The 23487-nt window shown below is 40.4% G+C and overlaps 1 protein-coding gene across 4 annotated transcripts; it reads left to right on the top strand.

Moving 5' to 3' along the window:
* The first annotated feature begins 2114 nt into the window (after positions 1-2114).
* Positions 2115-21083, top strand: LOC139312114 (uncharacterized). 4 transcript variants are annotated; one of them, XM_070936655.1, is made up of 3 exons: positions 2115-2217; positions 7243-7344; positions 14714-21083. In XM_070936655.1, the coding sequence occupies exon 3, from the start codon at positions 14940-14942 to the stop codon at positions 16227-16229; it is 1290 nt and encodes a 429-aa protein (XP_070792756.1). In that variant the 5' UTR covers positions 2115-2217; positions 7243-7344; positions 14714-14939; the 3' UTR covers positions 16230-21083. The 4 variants fall into 4 exon arrangements, with proteins under 4 accessions (XP_070792756.1, XP_070792758.1, XP_070792757.1 ...); XM_070936657.1 differs by lacking the exon at positions 2115-2217 and adding an exon at positions 4543-4631 and having other exon boundaries at positions 7247-7344; XM_070936656.1 differs by lacking the exon at positions 2115-2217 and adding an exon at positions 7082-7119.
* Positions 21084-23487: the final 2404 nt, after the last annotated feature.

Here is a 23487-nt window from a genome sequence, read left to right as displayed (position 1 = left end):
AAGTGATAGTGAGCCAGGCTAAGATTCGATATTGGGATAAAACTCAATTATTAGAAAGCCAAATCTTTGGTCAAGACAGAAGTGCCTCTTCCGTGCCAATGTGCTGAGATGACAAATGGTATTTGACGTAGGTACAGAATTGTAAAAGGGCAAACTGACCCTAAACAGATACATCCTGTTGTTTAATGTTTATTGCACCCCAAATGTCATGTAGATTCTAGAGAAGAAATACTGCTTTCCTTACTGTCCTCTTTACTGCTTGTGAGGCACCTTTGAGCCCCTTATCTCCTTTTATTATGTCTTGAGCTCCGGAGCTGAAAACCTGAGCCTGTGGGAACAGGGCTTTTTATGTCTTTCCTAGAGATAGATTAAAGGGTAACTTCTACGTGTGAAATGTCGCACTCTTCGTAATAACTTTGCCTTTATACTGTATAAATATCTGGTCAAAATCATCCATCTTTGTTCAGACCTTTTGGACTGTTTGAACCTTGTGCAATAAACTCTTTCCTGCATTAAAGAGCTTGGCCTAGTCCGTCACTTTTTTCTACAATAGAGGGAGTTAAAGTTGCTAGAACCTTAGGTGAGAGTGACCACATCATATTGGAGTTCAATATAATGCAAACACAAGCAACAGAACATAATCTAAACAGTGTCTTAAACTTTAAAAGAGCTGATTTTAACAAACTCAGCGAGATCCTAGGAAAGATTCCATGGATGAAAATCCTACAGGGGAAATTAATTCAAGAAGCATGGGAAACTGAAAAAATATGATCATAAAAGCCAGTCCAGCACAATACGACTGAAAAAGAAAAACAAGAAATCCAAAAAGAAACCAGTATAGTTGCACAAAGATCTCTCTGATAAACTGAAAGACAAAAAGAACAAGTACAAAATAAATGGAGGGAAGGACACATAACTAAGGCAGAATATCAGCAGATAGCCTGAATCCGCAAAGATGAAGACAGGAAAGTAAAGTTCAGAATGAATAGACTTGCAACAAAAGTCAAAGATAATTTTAAAAGTTTCTTTCAACATATTTATAATAAGAAAAATGTCAAGGAAACAGTCAGTCCACTAATTTGCAGATGACAGTAGGCTGGCAGGAATACCCAACACCCCAAAAGACAAGCTCAGGTCCTGGATGCAAGAATAAGAAAGAATAAGGATCTTGACAGATTTGAACAATGGGCCCTATCCAACAAAATGAATTTTAATGTGGAGGAGCCAAAAAAGCTAATACAATCCTTGGTTGTATAAACAGAAGCATCGAATCAAAACCGCGTGAAGTATTAATACCACTTTATAAAATCTTAGTAAGGCCACACCTGGAATACTGCATCCAGTTTTGGTCACCACATTACAAAAAAAGATGTTGAGACTTTGGAAGAAGTGCAAAGAAGAACAACTAAGAAGATTAAAGGCCTGGAGGCTAAAACATATGAAGAATGGTTGCAGGATTTGGGTTTGGCTAGTCTAGAGAAAAGAAGGACTAGAGGTGACATGATAGCAGTTTTCCAGTATTTGAGGGGCTGCCACAAGGAAGAGCGGGGTGACTTAGTTTCCAAAGCACAGAGAGTAGGACAAGAAACAATGGATGGAAACCAATCAAGGAGAGAAGCAACCTGGAATTAAGGTTGCTAACAGTGAGGACAATTAACCAGTGGAACAACTTGTCTTCAGAGGTTGTGGGTGATTCATCACTGGAGGTTTTTAAGAAGACACTGGGCAGCCACTTGTCTGAAGTGGTATAGGGTCTCATGCTTGAGCAGGGGGTTGGACTGGAAGACCTCCAAGGTCCCTTCCAGCTACTAGCCTATTACCCTTTCTTAGATCCAAGGTCCGTGATCAAATCACTTCAGAGGATAATGAGTCCCCTTTTTTGACAGGAGACAAGCAAGTATACAAGAAGGCATAATACCCTTAGCCTTCTAAAATCACCAGGGAGTATTGCAGTGAACTAAGAGTTAAAATTAACTCATTTGTTAGTGTAAGTCTGTAAATGACACCATCAGGGGAGGGGAAAAAGAAAGGAGAGGAAAAGGATTTTTTATAGAAACATTCATATGATATTCATTTCACTTCCATTCAGGATACTTTGAATATGAAATGTAACAGAAAACCATTACTATATACATATTGTTGTTCATCAGTTCAGAAATTGGTTTTATTTTTTTAACTCAGATTGGATTTCTAAACTTCTTTCTGTGGCACTTGGAGGCAAGTATTTTTTTCCCTTCGTTTGCATACTTTGAAAAAACAATTCCTATTAAACAGAATTAATGTGCATGTAAGGTATGGGTAGGAGATTGTTTTTCCTGACAAGATTAGCCAAAAGTATTCTATGAATAGAATGGAATAGGAATAGAAATAGAAATAATAGAAAAAGAAAAAGGAAAACGGAGTTGGAAGGGACCTTGGAGGTCTTCTAGTCCAACCCCCTGCTTAAGTAGGAAACCCTATACCATTTCAGACAAATGGTTGTCCAATCTCTTCTTAAAAATTTCCAGTGTTGGAGCATTCACAACTTCTGCAGGCAAGTTGTTTCACTTATTGATTGTTCTATCTGTCAGGAAATTTCTCCTTAGTTCTAGGTTGCTTCTCTCCTTGATTAGTTTCCACCCATTGCTTCTTGTCCTGCCCTCAGGTGCTTTGGAAAATAACTTGACTCCCTCTTCTTTGTGTTCTTTATTACAGTTAGTTAAAAGTACCTCCTTACATTTATATACACTTGATGCAGAAATTTTGTTTGTTTCAATTTGTATAGTTGTCCATCTCGCATAACTGAGTTGCATGCTTGTTTGTTCCATTCTAGGCTTGTTCAGATTATTTTAATATTCAAGGATGGATTAGTAAATACAGTATATAGATAATTGATATTTATTTGTCTACTGTGTCATTTGGCTAAAGATATTTGCTGCCTGGAGCCGAGAAACAGAAAGAAAAATTGTGCCATTTCTGGCAGGAAACAGATGTCCTGTTCTGTGTTGTGCTGTATAAACATGATTATATTTGGGGAACACACTCCCTATTTGATAAGCATTTCAGCAGTAGGCTTCATCTCTTTCTTCCCACCAAAGCTCTGTGAAATACATTATAAATTAGTTATCTTTTCTCCCTCCCTCCCTCCCTCCCTCCCTCCCTCCCTCTCTCTCTCTCTTTTTGCTTTTCCTTTTGCAGAAAAAGGCAAAAGCTGTAATTCTGGCCTTTCCCCCGCCCCCCAATTCTGGAAGGAGAGTGGATTTATACTATCGGTTCAGATATGTGATCACAACTTAGTTTTGTAGCAAAGTCCAAAGTTCTTGTCTTCATTGAAGTTGTGAATTAAACAACCCCCAGTTTGACTATGGCACAATGTAGAATGGAATGGAATGGAATGGAATGGAATGGAATAGAATAGAATAGAATAGAATAGAATAGAATAGAATAGAATAGAATAGAATAGAGGTAGAGGTAGAGGTAGAGGTAGAGGTAGAGGTAGAGGTAGAAGTAGAAGTAGAAGTAGAAGTAGAAGTAGAAGTAGATTGACTTCCTCTTCTTTGTGGCAGCCCCCAATCCTTCTTTTCATCAAACTAGACATACCCAGTCCAGGGGTGGGTTCTACTTACCTTTACTACCGGTTCACAGTGGGGCCGCGCGCATGCGCAGAAGCGTTTTGATGATGTCGGGATCAGTGGGCAGAGCCTCCTGCCGGTTTTACTACCGGTTCTATAGAACCGGTGCAAACCGGGGCAACCCACCACTGACCCAGTCCCAGCAACCGTTCTTTATACAACCATTCTTTAGCCTCCAGTCATTTTTGTTCCTCTTCTCTACACTCTTTCTAGAGTCTCCACATCTTTTTTTACATTGTGGCAGTGGTGGGTTCCTCTCGGTTTGGCCGGGTTCCCGCGAGCCGGTAGCGGTGACAATATGACGTCACCGAACTGGTTGCCCCCCCTCCCCCCCTGCGTTATTCTTACCTTTTATTTGGCCCCACTCCCAATCTATTGCTACCTCCTGAGTCCCAGCTGATGGCTAGAGGGAAAAAAACTGTTTAAACTCTTCTTGCGGGGCTTCAAAGGGCTGCCCTACAGCTGATAGTGTTAAAAGAAAACAAATGAGTAGACCGGTGCGTGCAAAAATAAATGGGTAGACCCAGTGGTGGGATTCTACTTTGGTAGAACCGGTTGTTAAGTAGTTAAGTAGTTAAGACAGTAGTTCCCAAAGTGGGCGGTACCATGCCTTAGGGGGGCGGTAAGAGGCAAGGGGGCGGCGGCAGGGGAGTGCTAGAGGCAAAAGGGGGCGACAGGGGGGCACTAAGTGGCAAGGAGGGTGGCCCCCAACCTTTGGGCTGTGCCTTGCAGCAGGTACCTCCTTGCAACAAAGAGCAAGAAAAAACAACTCCTTTCAGCTTCAGCATAGGCTAATTAGCCCTTTGATGCCTCCCGACTCTCAGCTGATTTGCTCTCAGCTATTTTGTGCAGGGCTCAGCTGCTTGCTGCAAAAAGTTAAATTGCTGGAGCAGATTTTTTTTTTCTCCTTATGCAAATCAAGCTGAAAACAAAATTGAAAGTAAAACAGGGTGTTGGCTGTTAAATTGGAAAATTAGGCAGAGGCAGATTTCTTTTCTTTTTCCTCACCAAAAAAGGTAGGTGCAAACAATGGGAAATTTAGGGCAAAAGAGGAGAGTTCAAGATTTTAAAACACAAAAGAAAAAAAGCTCTATTTAACTAGGGAATTGTAATAATTGAGATACTATTAATTGTATATTGTGTTGAAAGCAGAAATGGTTAAGTTGTGCTTTGGAGGAATATATGGGGGAAATTATTTGGTTTATTATTATTGATAAATATAATTAATTGATTAATTAATTTGTAAGAAATTGGATTGCATGGAAATAATTGGAATATTCATGTTCATATTGATTAATATACAAAAAAGATAGTTATATAACTAATTGATTTATATTAAAATGTTGAATTTGTATTAAATAACTGTAATATTACATAATTAACCAATGTGAGGATGGATATAAAAATAGATGACAATGGGAAGGGGTATAATATACAATAGAAGAAAAAAATTGAATTTGATTAAGATTAGAGATGAGGATGAAGGGAAATATTGTTTTTTTTAAAAAAATAGATGAGGAATAAATATGGAAAAAAGGAAATATAGAAATTGTAAATTTAATTGAAATGACTGAACACTGTTTAAATTTGTGAACCGGCCAAATACTCTGTTCAAAGAAAATACATTGTATGTTTGTATGTGTGTTTCTAATTATTGCTATTTATTCATATTTGTTCTCTTTTATTCTTTAAAGTTTAACAATTCATTCTTTATCTTAATATCTTTATATTTGTTTGGGGTTGCCTTTCTTCCCTTTCATCTTTTTTATTGTACAGCAATCTTTCTCCTCAAACCTACCACCTCTCTCTTTTCTTTCCTTCTTACTTTCTCTTCCCCCCTTCTTCTCCTCCCTACTTCCTCTTCCTTTCTCCTTCTCCTCCTCTCTTCCACCCTCTTACCCTCACTCCTACTCTAATTTCCCTTCCTTCCTCCCTTCTCTTCCTTCCCTCTCTCTCCTTCCTTCTTCCATCTCTCTTTTCCTTCCTTCATCCCTCTCTATTGCTGTATCCTTTTGTGCATATGGATTACTCAGAGGGCTGAAAAAGTTATTTTTGACTGGTCCTCGTACTTTTGACCAGTCCTTGAACTTACAACTGTCCTCCCATTTTACGTTTTTTGCCCTATCTTGTCACCATGGTGAAGAGAAGCAGTTGTGAAATGAGTGACACGGTTGTTAAGAATGCTACAATGGGCATAAATGATGACCAGTCATAAGTGCGAGGACCGGTCAAAAGTGCGAAGACCTGTCAGAAATCACTTTTTTCAGCCCTCTGGGTAGTCCTTTTGTGCATATGGACTACTCAGAGGGCTGAAAAAATTATTTTTGACTGGTCATCGCACTTTTGACCAGTCCTCGAACTTACGACTGTCCTCACATTTTATGTTTTTTGCCCTATCTTGTCACCATGGTGAAGAGAAGCAGTTGTGAAATGAGTGACATGGTTGTTAAGAATGCTGCACGGGCATAAACGTGAGGATGGTCCTAAGAGTGAGGACCAGTCATAAGTGCGAGGACCTGTCAGAAATGACTTATTTCAGCCCTCTGAGTAGTCCCTATACATAGCCATGGTCACCCGGTCACATGACCAGCTAGCCACGCCCACCCAGTCACATGACCTCCAAGCCACGGCCACAAAATAAGCCACGCCCACAGAACCGGTAGTAAAAAATTTTAGAACCCACCCTGCATTGTGGAGACCAAAATTGGATGCAGTATTCCAAGTGTGGCCTTACCAAGGCATTATAAAGTGGCATTCACATGATCTTGATTCTATCCCTCTGTTTATGCAGCCTAGAACTGTGTTGGCAGCCAACATGAGATGAAATGTGCACTAAACTCACTTAATAACTGCCTTGCTTAGTAACAGAAATTTTGGGCTCAACTGTGGTCGTAAGTCAAGCACTACCTGTGAAGCATTATTTAAATCAGTAAAACCAAGCCAGGCTCCAAGAAAAGGTACTTTCATTCATGCGCATTGTCTAACGCTGTCCCAAAGGTGCTTTTTCAGGAGGCAACTGGACTTGTTTTTTCTTTTGAAGACGTTTCGCTTCTCATCCAAGAAGCTTCTTCAGCTCTGATAGGATAATGGGGGATGGAAGAGCTGTCAGAGCTGAACAAGCTTCTTGGATGAGAAGCAAAATGTCTTCAAAAACAACAACAACAAGGAAGTCCAGTTGCTTCCTGAAAAAGTACCTTTGGGTGACTCGAAATGACCTGGATGACTGAGAATATATACAGACTATTATCTAATGCTAATTGTCTGTCTAATGCTTCAATCCTAGGGATTTTAGGACTGAGTGTCAGGGATTGTCAGGGGTAGATGGGTTTCTCAGCTGAATTATTCTCAGCTTCAGGAGCTGCCTGGTCCCTGCTGCTGAATGCAACGTTATCAAATTTGAAAATCTCCTCCTTGGAAAATCCCCAAAGGAAGTGTAGCAGGGTGTGGACCGATTCACTCATGCTTCCTGCCTTGAACACTTGAGGAAAATTAAAAGTAATCTGCAATGGTAAAGCCCCAGGAGGAATTTTTTGCTTTGTTTAAACGAACACAGCCCATTGTGCTGAAACATCACAGCACTCCAAGAGTGCTTTGCCTGTAAATCTCAATGCGCACTTATGCCGTTGCACAGGTAGGAACAGCCGTGCAAACTTCAACAACTTTCACCAAGCATGATGGTTCATCTATTCACCTATTCTTCTGCCACACTTGCAGTGCTGATCTGATGCCTGAGGTATGTATTTGCAATCAACATGAGAATGTTTAGCTGTAGGCGATTGTTGTTGTAGAGCAATGAATTATGTTATCAACGTGACATGATTCAGAAATAGAGTGCAGTTTTACGGGGAAAGACTACCATGCTTTGTATTTTTGAGTTTAGCAGAAAAGATGGGTGGCACAAGAGATCATGTAAAACCTAGTGTACATCCAGCTAGAATTATTATTATTATTATAAACCTTTGTTCATTAAACATGAAGCTCAGTCAACTGAAACATTTAAAAATGTATCACAAATATTGACTGGCACGGATGGTTGATACGGGTTGCTGCCAGCATCATAGATATCAAACAAGTATCTTCTTAAAATGTACAATGTTCTGAGTAGCGCAGTTTTTTGCAGCTCTGCTGGTGTTATTGCAGGAAGCTGCAATTTCTTGATGTATTTTGTAAAATTCTTGGACATGATACCAAGTGCCCCGATGACGATGGGTCTTCCTCAGTGGTGGGATTCAAATAATTTAACGACCGGTTCTCTGCCCTAATGATTTCTTCCAAAAGCTAGTTCACTAAACTGCTCAGAAAGTTAACAACCAGTTCAGTGGTGGGTTCCTCCTGGTTCCCGTGAGCCGGTAACGGTGACGATATGACATCACTGAACCGGTTCTCCCCCCCCTCCCGCGTTATTCTTACCTTTTATTTGGCCCCACTCCCAATCTATTGCTGCCTCCTGAGTCCCAGCTGATGGCTGGAGGGAAAAAAACTGTTTAAACTCTTGCTGCGGGGCTTCAAAGGGCTGCCCTACAGCTGATAGTGTTAAAAGAAAACAAATGACTAGACCGGTGTCTGCAAAAATAAATGGGTAGACCCAGTGGTGGGATTCTACTTCGGTAGAACCGGTTGTTAAGTAGTTAAGTAGTTAAGCCAGTGGTTCCCAAAGTGGGCGGTACCATGCCTTAGGGGGGCAGTAAGAGGCAAGGATGGTGGCAGGGGGGTACTAGAGGCAAAAGAGGGTGACAGGGGGGCACTAAGTGGCAAGGAGGGTGGCCCCCACCCTTTGGCCTGTGCCTCACAGCAGTTACATCCTTGCAAGCAAACAGCAAGAAAAAACAACTGTTTCAGCTTCAGCATAGGCTAATTAGTGGGTTGATTAGCACTGCCGACTCTCAGCTGATTTGCTCTCAGCTATTTTGGGTAGAGCTCACCTGCTTGCTGCAAAGAGTTAAATTGCTGGAGCAGATTTTTTTTTTCTCCTTATGCAAATCAAGCTGAAAACGAAATTGAAAGTAAAGCAGGGTGTTGGCTGTTAAATTGGAAAATTAGGCAGAGGCAGATTTCTTTTCTTTTTCCTCACCAAAAAAGGTAGGTGCAAAAATGGGAAATTTAGGGCAAAAGAGGAGAGTTCAAGATTTTAAAACACAAAAGAAAAAAGCTCTATTTAACTAGGGAATTGTAATAATTGAGATACTATTAATTGTATATTGTGTTGAAAGCAGAAATGGTTAAGTTGTGGTTTGGGGGAATATATGGGGGAAATTATTTGGTTTATTATTATTGGTAAATATAATTAATTGATTTGTAAGAAATTGGATTGCATGGAAATAATTGGAATATTCATGTTCATATTGATTAATATACAAAAAAGATAGTTATATAACTAATTGATTTATATTAAAATGTTGAATTTGTATTAAACAACTGTAATATTACATAATTAACCAATGTGAGGATGGATATAAAAATAGATGACAATGGGAAGGGGTATAATATAGAATAGAAGGGAAAAATTGAATTTGATTAAGATTAGAGATGAGGATGAAGGGTAATATTGTTTTTTTTTAAAAAAAATAGATGAGGAATAAATATGGAAAAAAGGAAATATAGAAATTGTAAATTTAATTGAAATGACTAAACACTGTTTAAATTTGTGAACCAGCCAAATACTCTGTTCAAAGAAAATACATTATATGTTTGTATGTGTGTTTCTAATTATTGCTATTTATTCATATTTGTTCTCTTTTATTCTTTAAAGTTTAACAATTCATTCTTAATCTTAATATCTTTATATTTGTTTGGGGTTGCCTTTCTTCCCTTTCATCTTTTTTATTGTACAGCAATCTTTCTCCTCAAACCTACCACCTCTCTCTTTTCTTTCCTTCTTACTTTCTCTTCCCCGTCCTCTTCTTCTCCTCCCTACTTCCTCTTCCTTTCTCCTTCTCCTCCTCTCTTCCTCCCTCTCTTAACCGTCACTCCTACTCTAATTTCCCTTCCCTTCCTTCCTCCCTTCTCTTCCTTCCCTCTTCTCCTTCCTTCATCCCTCTCTATTGTTGTATCCTTTTGTGCATATGGATTACTCAGAAGGCTGAAAAAGTTATTTTTGACTGGTCCTCGCACTTTTGACCAGTCCTCCAATTTACGACTGTCCTCACATTTTACGTTTTTTGCCCTATCTTATCACCATGGTGAAGAGAAGCAGTTATGAAATGAGTGACATGGTTGTTAAGAATGCTGCGTGGGCATAAATGTGAGGATGGTCATAACTGTGAGGACCAGTCAAAAGTGCGAGGACCTGTCAGAAATGACTTTTTTCAGCCCTCTGAGTAGTCCCTATACACATAGTCATGGCCATCCGGTCACATGACCATATTTAATAAGAAAGCAATTGACAACCTGATGTTTTAGTCACATACAGATAATCCTCGGGAATCTGAATCAGAATTAGAGCTGGAAGGAACCTTGGAGGTCTTCAAGTCCGGCCCCCTGCTCAAGCAGGAAATCCTTGATTAAAACAGTTCATTTAGTGAGCAAATGAAGTTATAAGATTAAAAAGGTAATTTATGACTGTTTTTCACACTTAAGACCATTGCAGCACCCCCATGGTCATGTGATCAATATTCAAACATTTAGCAACTGACTCATATTTATGACGGTTACAGTGTCCTGTGGTCATGCGATCCCCTTTTTGAGACCTTCTGACAAGCAAAGTCAATGGGGGGGCCCGATTCATTTAACAACCATGTTGTTCTGACCTAGGCTTCCTGAGATAGTAAAAAGCTCACAATTAGTCCCCAAAACCCTCTTTTTATTTCAACGGCTGTGAATTCTGTTCATTCCCAGCCCGTGATGAGTCACAAATAGTTTGTAAAGAGTCCGACAGAAGTCTGCCACAGTCCTTCGGGATAAGGCTGATAAGCACCCGCCTTTATCTCCCTTGACACGCTGCCAAAGACCTAATTGGCAATTAGCTTTGCAAGGCCACGCGAAGCACAGAGTCAAAACAGAGCTTCAGAATTTAAACCAACCAGCATGAACAAAGTTGCTTCCTGCAAAGGCTCACGTGCTTTATGTCTTATGGGAGGGGCCAATCATCTCCAAGTTTTACCCCCGAGTCGCCCCTTTTGTCTTAACTATTCTTGCCTTCTGGCAGCTCTGTGCATGTGTGCACTAGGAACAGGCTCCCCCTGTTCCTCTGCCTCGCTGACGTCAGACTCTGGAGGCTCCGAAGTCAGCACATAACTCCCAGATGGCCCTGGCCCCATCTCTGCCTCTGACGCAGAGCCCTTGTCCAAGCCTTCCCCAGACTCAAGGACCGGCCCATGTTCCTCTCCAGACTCCTCACTGTCTGACTCTGCTGCCAGCTCCGCAGGCTGCTGGAGGACCCCAACACATGTTACTAACTTAACAACTGCAGATTCACTCAATAACTGTGGCAAGAAAGGTCGTATAATGGAGCAAAGGCCACTCAATAAATGTCTCGCTTAGCAACAAAAAATGTGGGGCTCAATTGTGGTTTTAAGTTGAGGACTACCTGTATTTAGAATACCCAGAGACCGAGTAAATTTAAAGTAAGGACAAAAGTTTAGTGGTTATAATATAGATTTGTTAAACAATAGGATTAAACCATGATGTCAGGGTATGCTTATTTCTTGCAATTTAAGTGTGAAGTATACCTGATGTATATTTTGTAAATATGTACAAACACTGCACTTCTGATTTTAGTAGAGATTTGATGTTTTTAACCATAAAACTAATAAAGTATACTTAAATATATAGATATAGATATAGATTTGCTTTTCCTTACTTGCACAGGAGCATAGATTTGGGGGTTAAAATTGGTCCAGAAGCCTGCCTGTTCTTTGAGTTGTCTTTGGATCCAGACTTGGCGCCTGGCAGTCTAATGAAGAAGGCTGTGGATAAGTTGATTGTCAAGACTGGCAGCTGCTGGTGGGATTTTAGTGGGGAGGGAGGCTTTAGACAGGAATTTCATATTTTATTCGATTTGCTTACCTTCCTGCTTCACCAGCTTCACCCCTAGGGTCACATATTCTCTGGGTTCCTTCCATTAAACAGCGCCATCTAGTGGGATCCAGGAGGTATGCCTTCTGTGTTTTAGTTGCCTGCCATACGGAACAGCCTGGAATTTGCAGTGGGAGGTTCAGCAGGTGCTAAAGAGAGCCAAGAACAGTGTTTCTCAACCTTGGCAGCTTAAAGAAATGTGGACTTCAACATAGTTGGCTGGGGGATTCTGGGAGTTGAAGTCCACTAGCCAAGAGGGCCATCTACAGAATGAACTGGCTGGTGGACCAGACTGTAGTTTTAGAGATCAGCAAGGACTTTGGCTAGAAATACTGGAACTTCAGAAGTTGAGAAAAGAGTTGTTTTTCCTTCATTCAGAATCTCTTATCATCCTTGCATTTTAATTTGATTCCCTTAATTTTTTTTTTTTACATAAACCATCAACTCCCTCACGTGGTGACTTAATTGCATTCCTTTGCCATCTGTACTTCTGCCTAAACCATGTCTTCAAAAGTTATGTTTTTGAGCCAATCCTCAACCAGTCACAATGATTATTCATTCTAGGGTCATTTTTTCAATACACTCCTATCTTGTGCTCACCAATCAAACTCATGCTTTCTAGCAAAACATTTTTCTCTCGACTTCAGGTTAATTCAGGATGTCATAAAATGTCCCCTCAAAATCTTCCATCAGTTTTCTTGCTTTCACTGGAAGGTAAAATGCAATTATCACCAACCTAGGAATTTCTACTTCAACCATTTAGGTTTCACCACAGCATCCTAAATCCCAATGTATACTTCCTGAAATATCTCCCAGACTTTTCATACATGACTAAATGTATACATTCACTTCCCTGAACATATTAAGGAACTCCACAAGATTATTAAGGAGAAACTTCCCAACAGTCAGGACAATTAACCAGTGGAACAGTTTGCCTTCAGCAGTTGTGGGTGCTTCATCACTGGAGGTTTTTAAGAAGAGACTGGACAATCGCTTGTATAAAATTGTAGGGTCTCCTGCTTGAGCAAGGGGCTGGACTAGAAGACCTCCAAGATCCCTTCCAGCTCTATTCTGACTGATTGACTTTAAGATCGATTACGTTCTTGCTCCCTCTCTTTTTGGCGGGCTTCCTTTCAAGTCAAGTCTCGATTCCTAATAATTGCCTGGAGTAGCGCCTGCAGTTCTTAGTACAGATAGATGATTCACAATTTTAATGTTGAATATTTTTTACTAAACAGTTTCACTGTTTCAACTTGTGAGCATGAGTTGTGTCAGCGTCTCAGCACTGACATAGAAAAGGGAGGATGAAGCTTGAACTTTTGCCTGCTAAATCCCTTTGAAGATTCGGTCTCCTTGGAGATGAGGGGGGAAGCATTCCAGTGAACTGACGGGAAAAGGAATCAGGAGAGTGACTTGGAAGAAAGCCAATGTGAAGCAGAGAATTGGGGATCGGAAAGGGAGGGATTGGGGGGCAAAGGTCAGTATTGACCGCGAAGAGCCAGGATCCGGTTACTGTACTTGAATAAAGAGAAAATTTCCTTAAAGATTGGCAGTTTGGAAGTTCATTTATTTTGAGATAGCATCGAAGCCTGACAAGTTGCTTGAGAAGAGATAAGAGGCTATTATGAGGAAGGAGGGATATTCTCAGTCGAGATATATCAGTCTTGAATCTCTTCATGCGAGCATTAGCATACAATAAACCTATATTCATTTAATCTGCCTGGAGTCCTGATTTCCTACACTTGACAGTTACTTTGTACAGTCACTCTGTTTTAGCCCCACCTATAGCTCAGGGTTATGATTGTGGAGTAAAATACAGAAAACTTAATGTGTGTGTATATCTATATATCTACATCTACATCTACATATCTATCTATATTTATCAGATAGTCCTCGACTTTTGACTACAATGGAGCCCAAAAGTTCTGTTGTTAAGTGAGACATTTGCTAAGTGCATTTTGCCCCATTTTACAACCTTTCTTGCCACAGTTGTTAAATGAATCATTGCAGTTGATAAATTACTAATTTGACTGCTAAGTGAATCTGACTTCCTCATTGACTTTTTTTTTTTTTTTTTTTGTCAGAGGGTCACAAAAGGTGATCATTGAACCTTGGCATACAGCAACGGTCATAAATATGAAGCAGTTGCCAAGAATCTGAATTTTGATCACATGATTATGGTCAAAAAGCGGTCATAAGTCACTTTCTTTAGTGCTGTTGTAACTTTGAATGGTCACTAAATGAACTGTTGTAAGTCAAGCACTGTCTGTCTATCTTTCTTTCTCTCTCTCTATCTGCCTATACTGTCTGTCTGTCTGTCTGTCTGTCTGTCTATCTATCTATCTATCTATCTATCTATCTATCTATCTATCATCTGCCTATAACGTCCGTCCATCCATCCCTCCCTCCCTCCCTCCCTCCCTCCATCCATCTACCTACCTACCTACCTACCTACCTACCTACCTACCTACCTATACCAGTGATGGCTAACCTCTTTGCCATCGCGTGCCAAAAGTGGGGGGACCACGGGGAGGTTGCCCATGTGTGTGCCCATACCCCTAATTCAATGTGACTCACCCCTGCACATGTGCGCACATGCGCCCCCTGCTTTTAGAACATGATGGCACGGCGGGCCTGGTAAGCTTGTTTTTCACTCTTCCCAGACTCCAGAAGCTTTCTAGGAGCCTGGGGAGGGCGAAAACAGCCTTCCCCACTCCCCCGAAGGCCCTCCGGAGGCCGGAAACCACCCATTTCCCAACTTCCAGTGGGACCGAAAGGCCCAAAAATCAGCTGACCGGCGCAGACATGTGTGCTGGAGCTGAGCTATGGCAATGCTCGCGTGCCCACTGATATGGCTCCATGTGCCACGTGTGGCACCCGTGCCATAGGTTCCCCATCACGGGCCTATACTGTCCGTCCGTCTGTCTGTCTGTCTGTCTGCCTGCCTATACCATCTGTCTATCTATCTATCTGGCTAGCTAGCTAGCTATCGTCTTTTCATTCAATCAATAAGCAGCTAAATAAACATGTATTTTTTTAAAAAAAAATCAATAAAATATTTTTTTCTTCCTTTAAAAAAAAAATTCCAGATAAACAGCATGCTAAATATTCATCCTGAACTGTGAGCATTGATCTACAATCAGTATGAAGGATTATCCTTTGAAACCTAAGGCCAGAAATCTCAGACAAAAGGGACTATACATATTTTGATATGAATTAATAAATGACCCCCAAACAATCAAGCCTTAGAAAAAGAGTATTTTTTGGAATGTAGTGCATTCAAATAATTTGGAGCTATTCTAGAGTGGGAAGACCATGGCCGATGCTTTTTCTTTGGTACTTTCCACTTGGAAGAAGAAACTATTACTGTCACAGACCCATAAACTGAATATTGACAGTTTAAACAACGTGAAGAAAAGCTGGGAGAATTTAGGAATGGATGAGGGGATGGGAAAATGTTTCAAAGAAGTAATGAAGAACTTTCCAAATGAGCCTTCGTGGGTAATGAAAAATGCTCAGATGATTCTCAAGGGAGATGATGGGAAAGTGCTGTCTTTTGCTTCAGGAGAAAAAGAATGGAAAATCAATGTTTCTGCTGGAGACTACAAGTTCCGTGTGGAAGCCCCATCAAAATCTGCATATCTGGCCAGATTACGCTTTCGGCAGCAACCCCTTAGCACTGGACGTTTAAAAAAGGTAGAAGAAGACTTGAAGACATTTGGCCCATTGACTCCAGCTGAGAACAGTTGCTTTGAGATGGTACTCCAGCGGTTCCCCAAGAAACCGGATCAAATACAAAATAATGCCCAGATAAAATTCATCTTTGATACGGATGGAGAAAATGTGGAATATGTATTCATCTCAGGGAACGGAGATTACAAAATGGACGTTACTTATTCCAGTGGGCAACCTCAGTACAGTGAATTACATGTAAGTTCAGACAACAAACTAGAGAATTTCTCGTGTTCCCTTCAGACACTGGACGTTGGTAACTTGAAGGAAATTGAAAGTAAATTAGCCCAATTGGATTTGCTTACCGACAGCCTAAAATCATGTTTTAATCACCTTGTGGATAAATTGCCTGAATGTATCATTAAGAATAATCTCCAAATTGATTTCACCTGCGATGAGCAACGCCTATCTGTAAACTCCAAAGAGTGGAAGATCAACGCACAGAGTAATGATGGAAAAGTAGATTTTACCTTCAAATCAGAAATTTGGGAACAGTTTTTAAAGCAGAACAAGGGCAAACCACTTGAGCTCACTGTGGAAAAATTGAAAGAAGTGCGGACACAAGTCCGGAACATGTCAGCAGTACCCAAGCGTGTCAATGACACCTTCAACAAAGCAGTAAATGTATTTTGTGAGGAAACATCATGTTTGCAAAAGAATGCTCACCTTGTTATTCAGTGTGACGGTGGAGAGTTGGATTTCATCTCTGGCAAAGGGCAGAACAAAATCGATATATTCTACATAGAAGACATCATCGATTCTAAGGTATTTCGTACTTGGTTAACGTTCATACTGAGTTTGCATAAACACATTCCAAAAGCTTTACCACCTATAATCCCAATAATACTACGACTGATTCTATCTTGTTTGTGATGTCCCTTTCATCGAGGCCATTACTTGGGATAAAGCTGTTTCAATGAGGGTTAAATTGTATTGAACAGTGATTGCTGTAGGAACATCATTATTGCCACGTTTTAAATCTGCATTAGAATTTTTTTCTACCAGAAACTCACTCAGTTGGTTTTCCCAATAGGCGGAGGATGTACGTGCTTAGGTACTCGAAATTGACCCAATCAATTTACCGTATTTTTCGGAGTATAAGACGCACCTTCCCCCCCCCCAAAAGGTGGTAAAAATTTAGGTACATCTTATACACTGAATGTAGCCCCGCCCACCCACTGGCCTCCACCCTTTGGCCTCTGCCTCGCAGCAGTTACTGCCTTGCAAGCAAACAGCTCCTTTTAGCTTCAGCACAACCTAATTAGCACAAGTTGATTGGATCGGCCTTCCAACTCTCAGCTGTTTTGCGCAGGGCTCTGCTGCTTGCTGCAAAGAGGTAAATTGCTGGAGCAGATTTTTTTTCTTCCTTGTGCTAATCAAGCTATGCTGAAAATGAAAATGAAAGTAAAGCAGGCTGTTTGCTGCAATGAGGCAAAATTGCTCAGAGGCAGAGAGAGATTTCTTTTTCTTCTTTTCCTCACCAAAAAAGGTAGGTGAGTCTTATACTACGGTGCGTCTTATACTCCGAAAAATACGGTAATTATTCTTTTAAGGCTGAACTTTAGGATACATTCTGGACACAACTAAAATCTTATCTTTGGAGGAATTCATTTCAAGAAAGACTCCTATATGCAGTGGTGGAATTCAATTTTTTTTTACTACCAGTTCTGTGGGCATGGCTTGGTGGGCGTGGTGTGGCTTGGTGGATATGGCAGGGGTATGGCAAAATCTTCATTCCCTCCCCACTCCAGGGGGAAGGATATTGCAAAATCCCCATTCCCACCCCACTCTGAGGCCAGCCAGAGGTGGTATTTGCCGGTTCTCCAAACTACTCAAAATTTCGGCTACCAGTTCTCCAGAACCTGTCAGAACCTGCTGACTAGCACCCCTGCCTTTATGTATATATATTGTACTAATTTTCATCTAACTGATGAGTGTGTCTATGTGCCTTGGAGTCAGTTTTGACCCCTGGAAACTGTCTGGACTTAATCCCTGCAGTTTTCTTGACAAGATTTCAGAAGTACTTTGCCATTGTCTCCTTCCTAGAGCTGAGAAAGAGTGAGTGGCCCAATGTGACCCAGCTGGCTTTGTGGTCAAGGCAGGAGTAGAACTCACTGTGTCCTGATTTCTAGTCTGATGCCTTAACACTACAACATACTGGCTCTTGATAATGAGTAGCTAAACATGCATGTATTGTCTACACAGAATTCCTTGCAATTGTGACTTGCGTGGATACTTTTTCCTTCCCTTTTGATAAGGACCAGGTTGGATCAACTTGAGATCTAGTTGCTTATGTCAACTCATAAGGTTACTATAATCTAATTCAGTAGGTCCCTTCCTGTTTGTATCAGGCTACAGTCTGTGTAAGGGACGCAGTGGCTCAGTGGTTAAGACGCTGAGCTTGTCATTCGAAATGTTGGCAGTTCAGCGGTTCGAATCCCTAGTGCTGCATAAAGGGGTGAGTTCCCGTTACTTGTCCCAGCTTCTGCCAACCTAGCAGTTCGAAAGCACGTAAAAAATGCAAGTAGAAAAATAGGAACCACCTTTGATAGGAAGGTAACAGCATTCCGTGCGCCTTTGGCGTTTAATCATGCCGGCCACATGACCACGGAGACATCTTCCGACAGCGCTGGCTCTTCGGCTTTGAAACGGGGATGAGAACCGCCCCCTAGAGTCGGGAATAACTAGCACAGATGTGCGAGGGGAACCTTTAACTTTTTAGTCTGTGTGTTCTGCTTATTTCATATTTTCCCTTTTTAACCAAACTCCCTCTATACCATGATTTAGCAGTGTTCCAGCATAGTCACTATTTGATGGATTGGTCTACAAAGTTTTAAGAGAAACAGAAAAAAAAATTCCATTCAGGTAAAGTTTTTATTTGCTTTTTTCAGCAGTACAAAAACTAGTTTTCAGCTGTTAAAGGTAAAAAGAGAGATTTCAGGAGTAAACAAAAATAAATCCAGCCTCCACCACATAATTTTGTGAAAAACTTTTATTTATTTACATTTCCTATTTTTTAACTGCCCATCTCCTTCAGAGAAGGATTGTTTTCTCCACTTCTGTTCCTCTTACCAAAATATTTATAAAGTATTGAAGCTGAAATAATTTTTTTCTGAACTTGTTTAAAATTTGGTAAACGTGTACTCCTAAAATTAATTCGGAACTTATAACCTCTTCAACCATTTAAAATTTTTAAAGACTCAGGAGTGGGAGCTGATAACACATACTATCTAAAATATTTCTGTATTAGGGATATTCCTAAAGCAGGAGAACAATTACAAATAATTTTAGAAAATTTGGCTAGTGCATGATTTCAAATATGTCAAATATTGTATTTCACCGCAATCCAGAAAATGAGAATACAAGCTACTATAACCATGGTTAAATTTGAAATTAGGTTAATTTCATCTCTAACAGAGATGAAGTAGGGAGAATCTCAAGCATTTTTAAAAATGTTATTAAAAACGCAAATTTCTTTGATAGGTTGAAAGACATATAAGAATCAGATATAAAAATTTCTTTACCTTTGATTTTATGGTTATCAATCTGAAACAGAAAACCACTGAAATCAGTTATTAATAAAATTAAGGGAAATTCAATGAGTATTTTAGAAATGGTATTTAAATCTAAGATATAACCTAAATGACCTTTTAGAGCAGCGGTCACCAACTGGTGGTCCACAAGAAAATTTTGGTGGTCCGCAGAAAAATTATTTGCATTTTTTATATTGCACTAAATCAGGGGTCCTCAAACTATGCTCCCTGGGATGGAGACTTGCAATGAACATTGCTGCAGAGAGTCTCCCTTCAAGGTCTTTTTGTGTGGATTGGAGTGGGGCAGAAATTCCAACTTAGGGTCTGCTTCGGCCTCCTGGTGCGGGGCTTTGGGTGAAGGCTGGAGGGAAGCGCCGCTGGTGGCGAAGAGCCAGAGGGCCTTGTTCCAGTGGGACTGCATCATGGCCTGGAACTGGCTGACCATCTCAGCCTGCTGAGCTTCCAGGCACCGGTACCTGGCCTTGCACTCCTGCAGGTCTTCCCTCTGCTTGGAAAGCCTATGCTCATAGTCCTCAGTGAGGTGCTTCTGCTGAACCTCCTTCTCAGTCAGATCCAATTTGAACTGAGCCAGCTGTTTTGCCAACTCTTTCTCATGACTGCTATTTAGCTCCAACAACTGCTTCCTGTTGGGGCCCTAAGGAGCCCGGGCAGGCAGGCAAGTAGTAGTGAGTACTTAATAATTACCCCCTAAAGCATTCCAGCTAACAAGATCTCCCTTCTGCTTCTGTGCCTCCTTACTAATGGTTAGTATGCACACAAGGTCAAAGAACACAGTTATGAATAAAGGAAGATAAATTAATGCAAGTAAATGGGGAAAAAATTAGCTGAAAGTAAGACACCTGTGGTATAATGTCAAATATCAAATTACTGTATTTAGTCACAGATAAGTCAAGAATTTGAGGGTCAAAGTAGACTCCCCCCCCCATTGGATTTGGCTTATCTATGGTTGAGCATCTGTGAGTAAATACCATAATACATTTTTAAAAAGTTTTCATATATACTTAAATATAATCTCATCAGCAGTGAGCAATTTGGTGTAGTGGTTAAGGCTTTAGGCTACAAACTAGGAGACTTGAGTTCTAATCCCACTTCGTTGACGACACCAAGCTACATGGGTTTCGGTCCTTGGTCCAATCACTTTCTCTCAGCCCTAGGAAGGAGGCAATGGTAAACTAATTCTTAAAAAAAAAACTTGCCAAGAAAAGACAGGATTGACGGGGAAAGCCCATCTGCAGGTAAGTCAATCTTCACATTTTCAACCAAATAACCATGAAAAATGCACACACACACACACACCGGATTGGCTAATCGTGAAAATTAAAGCATGAAAAATTTGAGGGTCAGTTTATTGTGGATGGGCTTATCTGCAAGAATCTATATGATCTGTTAAAATACATGCTCCCATTGCTAGGTATGATGCTTAACATAGCAATAGCACATAGACTCATATACCGCTTCACAGTGTTTCCTAACAGCCCTCTCTAAGCAGTTTAAGAGTCAGAATATTTTCCCCAACAATCTGAGGGAACAATCCTCATTTTATCAAACTCAAAGGATGAAAGGTTGAGTCAACCTTGAGATAGTGAGAATTGAACTGCTGGCAATCGGTAGAATTAGCCTGCAATACTGCATTCTAACCACTGCATCATCGCGGCTTAGAGGCAGCGGTATTTAAAATAAATATTTATTTATATTTACTAGTATCCTGTGCTATAACCTAATCCAGACAGTTATCCTTCTAGGGAGGAGCAATAAAGTAGTGCAACAAGAGACCACAATATTGCAGTTTAAGGTACACATAGATAATATCAATGATACTAAAAAAGCAACCTTATGTATACATTTTTCCCTTCCCCTTTTTTTCCTTTTGCACTTTTTATTTTATATATTTTTTAAAAAATACTTTGTATTAGGGGTTTTTGCATTTTAAAAATTTTAATAAAATATTTTTTAAAAGATAGTATCAGGAAGGATACTGCAAGTATGAAGTATAATAAAAATCATTTCAATAGCTCATCAAATCATTCAGAAGAAGGCAGTTTTATTGTATTCTTTTTATCTCACTGTTTCAAATGTTAATTAACCAAACCTATATAATCTGAGGAATATTTTGCTCTGGAATCACTTTCCTGCTGTAAGCGTTATTTCAATAAAGTATACTTCATTGCACCTATCTCCAAATGTTTCAGTTTTTATTTCATCCTTCCTTTAACCTCACAACTCAACTGATTATATTGCCAAGATCTGAAAAATTAGTTGGCTTATTTGCACCACAAATGACGAATGGTTGGAGAAATTGGGTATGTCTAGTCTAATGAAAAGAAGGACTAGAGATGACATGATAGCATTGTTCCAATACCTGTCTGAAAGAAGAAATCAAAAAAGAGACTGGACAATCATTTGTTTGAAAAGATAAGAGTACCTCTGTAAATTATTTCCCTTGCCACTCTTGAGTTGCAGGTGGTGGGTTTAGCTCTTAAACAGCATTCTCCGTCCCCAAAGACAATAGAGAAATTTTATTTCTCTTGCAAGGGGTCTGGCATCACCCCTGCTAGTAAATAAAGAATGTCCCTTCCCGGTTGCATCCAGTCCCTAAAGCTTAGATTCTGGAATCTGATCATTTGATCAGACTCCAGAATTTGATCTGATCGTTAGGGTTATTGCTTTTGATATCCCCAACGATCAAAGATAAAAAACCATATTTTATATATGTTGATAATTTTTATGTTTGGAGATGAGCATTTGATCGTTGGGGATATTGCTCCCTCGCAGGCACCAGGACGGGCGCATGGCTTCGAGAAGAGAAAATCTACGCTCACTCAAGCTTATTCCCGCAGCAACTTCCCGAGCTACCATTCCACTCCAGGGGATGAAACGAGAGAGCTTCGCCCTAGAGCGGCAACACTCCTAGTGTAACTCACTTCCTGCCCTCGCCTTCAAAATCCCACTTCAGCCTGGCAGAAGAGCGCATGCGCCGTTCGACTTTGAAGCTAGACTGCTGCCAGGACTTTAGGGTTCAAAAGAGGAGAACTACGGTAGCAGCTTAATTCGGTTTACCCAAAATATGCTTTTTCTTTTTTTCAGGAGGCAACTGGACTTTCTTGGTTTTTTTTTCTTTGGAGACGTTTCGCTTCTCATTCAAGAAGTTTGTTCAGCTCTAACAGGATAGTGGGGAATGGAAGCTCTGAATTCTGTCGGCACTGAAGAAGCTTCTTGGATGAGAAGCGAAACGTCTTCAAAGAAAAAAAAACAAGAAAGTCCAGTTGACTCTTGAGAAAAAAAAAAAAAAAAGCACCTTTGGGGACAACCATGACCTGGATGACTGAAAATCTCTACAGACTTTTTATTCGGTTTAGCTACATTAAAAGCGAAACGAGTTGGTAAATGGAGATTCTCAGTCATCCAGGTCACGGTTGTCCCCAAAGGTGCTTTTTTTCCACTTGCCTCTTGGGGGAAAAAAAAAAAAAACCATTGGGGAACAAACGAGTTGATATTTTTTCCGGAGTTGTCATTCAGGGCCTTTGAACTCAAATAGTATTCAATAGTTGCAAATAGTTGCAAATAGATTTGTTATGGTAATAAGTCTTTCCCTGACATTAAAAAAATTCAACGATCCAACACATTGAGATTTAAAACTTGAGAGTTTTGGGAAATATAATTTCTGGCCGCATAGTTTCTCCTCTTCCCCCATTCCATGAACATTCACACTGTCAACACAGAGATAAACATCCATACAAGGAGTGGGGGGGGGGGAGGCTAAACGACTTTTTAGATTCAGAGACCTTAAAAAAATCTGTTTTATGTTGCAGAGATACAGTCTCTTAATTCTTTGTTGCCACCTACTGCCTGTAGACCAGGGGACTTCAAACTTGGCAACTTTAAGACTTGTGGACTTCAACTCAGTTGAAGTCCACAAGTCTTAAAACGGCCAAGTTTGGGGACCCCTGCTGTAGACAATCAAGGGATCGATCTGTATAGCTTTACGAATTAAGAGTTTGTGGCAGGAAAGAATAAACAATGCAGTGCGCCTGAATCAAATCCACAAAAGTTAGTTTCGCTGCAAACGCCAAAGTAATTCGGGGAGCCCCCCCCCCAGTTTCAGGGACGCTTTTAGCTGATCTTACTATGAATTCAAATTCAAACTCAAATCTTTATTGTCAGTGCACAACATATGTACAATGAGATTGGTTGAGCTCCCTCAGTGCACCCCCACCCACAACACAATACAATTTACACTGAAGACAGAAAATCCCTAACCGAATAAATCATATTAACAAAAACACCCAGTCCTATTTGCACCAGAGTGAACATGCACGAAGCCTGCAAATTAGTTAACAGTCACAAGGAGCTTCCTCTCCCCCTTTTTTGCTCGCTGGGGGCTTTGCAAGGGAAAAATCTCTCCCTATTTTCCTAAGAAACGGAGGGATCCTCTCTCTTCTATGGGGCTGCCTGCACGTGCAGATTTTGACTTTGCACCCTGCGCTTTTCTTTCTTGCACCACACACGGAAAGAGAACTTAAGAGGATTTCTCCCCTCCCAAGGTCTCCCACCATCCAGATTCCCTTTAAATATTCGCC

The sequence above is a fragment of the Pituophis catenifer genome, unplaced genomic scaffold, assembly GCF_029215685.1.
Source record: "Pituophis catenifer annectens isolate HBS135680 unplaced genomic scaffold, rPitCat1.0.hap2 SCAF_2, whole genome shotgun sequence".
In the NCBI taxonomy this organism is placed as follows: Eukaryota; Metazoa; Chordata; class Lepidosauria; order Squamata; family Colubridae; genus Pituophis; species Pituophis catenifer.
Note: the sequence above shows the minus strand (reverse complement) of the source record. Positions and strands in the feature narration are given on the sequence as shown.